The sequence below is a fragment of the Etheostoma spectabile genome, chromosome 23 (assembly GCF_008692095.1).
Source record: "Etheostoma spectabile isolate EspeVRDwgs_2016 chromosome 23, UIUC_Espe_1.0, whole genome shotgun sequence".
Taxonomy (NCBI): domain Eukaryota; kingdom Metazoa; phylum Chordata; class Actinopteri; order Perciformes; family Percidae; genus Etheostoma; species Etheostoma spectabile.
In genome coordinates this window covers 5311023-5316735 of record NC_045755.1, presented here as the reverse complement: position 1 = coordinate 5316735, position 5713 = coordinate 5311023, and the positions used below count along the sequence as shown (strand labels likewise).

At 41.6% G+C, this 5713-nt stretch overlaps 1 protein-coding gene and 1 long non-coding RNA gene across 2 annotated transcripts in view; one reads left to right on the top strand and one right to left on the bottom strand.

Moving 5' to 3' along the window:
• Positions 1–5713, bottom strand: part of abcd2 (ATP-binding cassette, sub-family D (ALD), member 2) — a 20818-nt gene that overhangs the window by 894 nt on the left and 14211 nt on the right. The window contains exons 7-10 of the mRNA XM_032504909.1: positions 4576–4721; positions 2222–2306; positions 1555–1680; positions 1–1364 (exon numbers count right to left, since the gene is read on the bottom strand). The exon at positions 1–1364 is cut by the window's left edge and continues 894 nt beyond it. Coding sequence (XP_032360800.1) covers positions 1160–1364; positions 1555–1680; positions 2222–2306; positions 4576–4721 — 562 coding nt within the window. The 3' untranslated portion in view covers positions 1–1159. The remainder of the gene's footprint in view (positions 1365–1554; positions 1681–2221; positions 2307–4575; positions 4722–5713) is intronic.
• The window catches only part of LOC116672934 (uncharacterized), a 17280-nt gene that overhangs the window by 6117 nt on the left and 5450 nt on the right, over positions 1–5713 (top strand). The window lies entirely within an intron of this gene.

Sequence of the window (5713 nt, the reverse complement as noted above, 5' to 3'; positions counted from 1 at the left end):
TGGGTTGAACCTGAAGTTACCTCGTTAACGCCAAATCTTACAGGCCTCTGTTGAAGAGCTTCAACAGGTGGCCAGTGTGTGTATATGGATGTGTCAGTGAGTCTGTCCATCCATTTACAGTACTGTATATATGAGACTTTTCATAGACCAGACTACAAGGGCCAGCTTGCTTTCTGCTTCTTTTCTTTTTGAATTGGGCCTCTCTAGCTCATTGTATTTGTTCAATAAACCAGAAAGCTATAGTTCTGGAGTCCGACCTGCATCACTAATCATCTAATAATAGCCCCAGATGGGCTCTTTGTCTTTGCTGTCTGCAACTGAGCTATATCAGTTGTCCAAGGAGTCGTAACCAGGGCTGAGATGAGGTATAAGGAAAGGGATTGTACTGCGGCTAGATACACAAAATCAAACAAAGGCATATTGTGACATCTCAAAAAATAGTCTCTTTGAACCTCTGGCAACTAAGAGGTCACATTAAGTCAAGTAAAAGCTAAAATCTACTGCTGCTAAGGTATGACAAATGTGGATCCTGCACAACCCGGTATACTGGGCGTGGAATACTGCTTTGGACATGTTTTTAAGTGGTTCTATATTAAACGTTTTCCAGCTAAAATGCAGCTATCACCTTGTTTCACTGTGGGCAACCACAACAAACAGAAAACAGCCCTCTAAAAGCAGAGTAAAGTGCTATAAAAACATATAAATTATCTTGGTTAATTAGGATTTGATCCGTTTTGCCACTTTGGCAAACTGATCTTGAGAATGATGTACGCTAAAACCAAACATTTAAAATCTACAACCAAGTATGCAGTCAATGTGTGTAGGAAGGGAGGGGGGGGGGGGAGATAATACTTGTGAATTCACTTCACTCTCCTGCCCTCCACTTCTCGGGTTGGAGTGGGGCGAGGGAGAGATTAAAAGAAGACGGAGTGGAGAAAGGAGAGCTGAAAGCCTGGCTGGCACTAAGAGCTCTCTTGCTTTAACGGGAGAGGCTCGGCGCCAAAGGAAAAAAAAAATCTAAACAACAACAAAAACTAAGCCTGAAAGAAACGCCTACAGATTTCTCATTCTTTCTTTGCTTCTTCATCTCCCACACTCTTCTTCTCCTCCTCCCCCACTTCTCCCCCACTTCTCCTCCCCCCCCCCCCCCCCCTCTTTCTCACTCCTCGGCTGTTTTGAGTACAGAGTCGTCTCCCAGGATCTTGCAGAGCTCGTTGAGGCGATGCTGCATCTCGGGAATGCCGGCGAGTTGGCCCTCCAGCCTCTGTTTCTCCTCGGTGAGGGAGAGGCGGGTCGCCGTGTCCAGATGCTCGAAGCGCCAGCCTCCCTCGCCGTCGAACTGCAGCAGGTGGGTGTGGTACTTCCTGGAGGCGGAGAGAATAGATTTAAAGTGGGAGAGGCGCAGAAGTTTGTCTTTCTGCGGTTTCCCGTGAATTTGCAACTCTATGGTGGGTTGAACCGCGAGTAAACTGAGATACATTTCTGGGAGTTCAATTTATTAGAATTTCTCTTTTATTGAATCGACTGAAAATTCTTCTGTGAGATAGGTCTTACCACAGGGAGGGTCTGTGTGTGATGGAGAGCAGAGAGATGCCAGCATCCTTAGCAGCCTGGAAAATCTTTCCCTCCACGTCAATGCTCACAGCGCTGGTACACTCATCCAACAGAGCATATTTAGGCCTGACATACACAGGGGACATTGTTTTCAAAATGGCTGCACATTTGCTGAGTAGAGAGACTGGTTAATTAGAGAGATCATCTGCATGTGCAATGTAAAAAACATAAAAAATGACCAACTGTTACCCTAGATAGAAGGCTAACTTAAAATGACAACCATCAACTCCCCATTAATTTAAAAAAGAAATTGACACATACAAACCCAGACTGCAGGAATATTATTTAATGTCTGTGTCTGTATTGATTTTACTGTTCAACAACTAACTTTGCTGCCTCGAACAATAAATTCTGTGATACAAGACAGCCATGGGAACGTCAATGTGACATTTCGACCTGATAATGGCGCTAGATGACAAATTAGGGGATCACAAAATGACAGATTACGAATCATTTTGGGGCGTTGTCTGTATCAAATGGAATGACAATGCATCAGATAGTTGTTGAGATGATTAAGTCTGGATTGACCAACGGACATTGCCATTTTCATTTGCGGCGTGTACGATGGCAAACTGGTCTCAACGTAATGAAAACCGTTTGTCCTTACTTGTGGTAGAACATACGAGCCATGCCCATCCTCTGCTTCTCGCCTCCTGACAGCACGTCCTTCCAGTCCAGCTCAGCATCCCAGCCTGAACGGAGAAGACGACATCACAAGACCTTTAACAACCCTTCCAACCGAGACGTTATCTAAAGACAGATACTAGATGGTGGGATTATAGATGCTCAGAGTGGCCGTGCCTTCGTCAGACAAGTTTTGCAGAAGGCACCAACCTTGGTCAACCTTGTCGAGCTCTTGGAGGAAGTCATTCCTCTTCCCTCTGGGCAGAGATGCAGTAAAGGCTCCCTAGAACACAGGTACACATTTCCCTTTGTCCCTTCTGCAATAAAAGCTGTCAACTTGCACAACTCATGAATGCACAGCTTCTTTTGATTGGGACTTTCTTAAAGCCTTCTCAGTAACACTTTTAGAAATCCAGACAATCTCAAGGGACTTCATTTGACACTGTCCACTTTTTAACTGATAAAATTGTTCTCAAACCCTTGTGTTGGCTTCCCGTCAAATTGAAAATCAACACTTTTGTTGACGAATTTTATCAATATTTTTAACTTTTTCCTCCGTTGTTGTCCCTTTTTTCAACACTTTTGATGCGTTTGTCACTTTTTTTTTATGTTTTCAACACTGCGTAAGATTAACTTATTAACTCTAGTTCTACAGTTATTTTTGGAATTTATGGTCATTAACCTCATTTATAGGAAATTAGATCTAATGTTTGAGTTAGAAAAGCAGAAATTAGGAATTATTTAGACTAAAATTAAAGGAAGGTATGTTGATGGATAATTACAGACTGGAATATGTCAACTTTTACTCAAAACTATTTCAAAACCACTTAAATTTATTTTTTAAATGCTATGAAATTGAATGAGACACCCCAAAATTAATAAAAGTAGAGATTTGTACTTGCCAAGAGCGTTGTGTGGAATCAATCATGTTATTTTGGGTAATTACAATTGGGTAGTTAAAACTAACATTGATATAGGAAAATTAGTCAATTTGACCCAAGGACAAATCTGAGAACATCTGTTGATTGTGTGCTGCTAAGATGTTTTATGCATTGTTCATTATGTTGTTTTCTGTACCTCAAACTCCAAATCAAATTTTGCCTCGAGGGACAATAAAGAACTATTAACTATTAACTTTTTTTTTTTAATCCATGTCAGGTTGAAAGTGTCCGGAACAGTATTTAGAGCACGATGGAGCACAAAAACCTTTCAGTGAAATCAAGTCTAATAAAGTTCATTTACTTATGTTATGATAGTAGAAGCTTTGGAATACATTAGGCTTTTCAATAAAGAGTTAATCAAAATACGTTGCGTTATAACAGGAATGAAATGTCAACAGACCGGTTTTGCTGTTTCTATATAGCTATCATTAGGCAAGGCAAGGCAGATTTCTTTATAGAGTACATTTCATACCCAAAGGCAACCCAAAGTCAGTACAAAGGAGGGGAGCAGCGCCGAAGAGACAGCTTTCTTTGTGACATTTCCAAAGACTGACGGTAACATGACTTGCATGTGTGCCAACATCAACGTCTGATGATCCGTCACTGCATATACGTAAGTTCATTTGCAAGACTTTTCACAGTGCAGCAATTCCTCCATTAAACCTCTTTACAGCACAAGGCTTTGTACACAAGGCTTTGTGGTTCCCAACAATAGGCCTGTTTGTTTGGCAGTGAGAGGAGAGTGGCTGCCAATTAACCCCAGGCTCAACGTTAGGCAATACAAGTAATGCTGCGTTCCATTTTCGGAAGTCGGAGCTCTTAACCGGGAATGACGTCACACCCGAGTTCACTATGTTCCAGTAGTCACATGTCACAAGTCCACAGATGAAAGGTGGACAGTGCTGTGTGTACGGCACATTTAATGAGACACAAATACGACAGGACTGGGAAATTCCCACTTCCCAGTTCACCTGGAACACACCATAATAAAACCCATGTGCATATTTGATCTCTACAGAGGCGCAAACTTGCTCTGCAGATGCAATGTGCAGTGCAAAATGTAGCAAATTTCAATGATTTAAAAGTTGAGTCTTAGCCATTGTCAAGACTCAATTGTCAAGGCCTCAATTTGATTCAGATTTGTTTTAGTTGTTTTGTCTAGCTGTTGGTTATTTTTGTTCTATCTTTTGTCTAGGGGGTGGCTGTTTTTCCCCCCTCCGCCAGGTCATTTGTCTAGGTTTGTCCAGCTGTTTGGTCTAGTTTGTTTGATTGTTACCTTGTCTAGAAAGTTGTCAGAAAGTGTTTGCTGAGCTATTTATGTATTTTTTAAGTCTCCTCCTATTTTAAATTGAAACAAGTTGTCTTGCAGTGTAAGTTGTCGTCATTAGTGCCCTACCTCCTTCTCTGGTGACAATATGATTCAGGTTGACTATGTCCAAGATGGAGTCTATGTCCTTGTCACTGAGGCCTCTGGCCGCCATGTCTTCCACAGAGTCCGGGTAGATCACTTGGTCCCGCAGTGAGCCCATGGACATGTATGGCCTGGAGAGAGAGAGACACACACACACACAACACCTCATTTCATTAAGTGCTCCAGACAGCTGACATGTGGGTGTTTATGTACAAAAGGGCACATCTTAAAGAACAGGAAATGAAAGAGAAAGACACCCATTACGCTTTTGTTGCATCTACTGTAGATAGTGTGTTGGATTGTCTTACAGCTGCCAGGTGGCTGTTTCATCCCATGTATAAAATATTCACCACTCTGCAGGAGGGAGTCAGCTGGGTCAGCAGCTCAAAGCAGCCCTGGGTTAGATTACATTTGATGGTTTGTCTTAGACAGGTTCAGTCCAGTTTAGAAGGGCTACACTCCTTCTAGCTTTTTGGAGGATTAATGGATCACCTTACCTGAGAGCATTGTCACCACCATCCTTATGTGTCGTCGATAGATGTTACACTCTAACGCTTTATGTTTTAATGGCTGCAACTAACACTTGATTCATATGTTTTACATTTTATGTTTCTGTGATTTTGTGATTGAGGTGATTTGTCATGTCATCATATCGCTGTGTGTATTATTTGTCTGTGTTAAATAAACAGAATAAAACAAAGCAACAACAAACCAGAACAATCGTTTAACCAGCGGATTATTGTCTCGATTAAACAAGTACATTTATACAATACCAAGGTAGTAGAAAATGCCTACTAACATTTTCCAGAGGCCATGGTGACTTTTTTAAATAGCTAAGTTTGTCCAGCTAACAGTCCCAGGCCCAAAGGTATTAAGCATATGATTGTATTAGACAAACAAAAGCACTGGAAAGAACAGGAAGTATCAAAATGAAAAACATGAAGGGCCCTATTTTAACAATATGAGTGCACGGCGTGAAGCGCCTGGCACTGGTGCGTTTAGGGCATGTTCAAACAGAGGAAAAAAAAGGTCCGTGCGCCAGGCGTGTAGTTCAGAAGAGTTGTACTTAGTGTCTTTATTAGTTCTTAGGTATGTTTTGGGCGTAACATGCAATAAACCAATC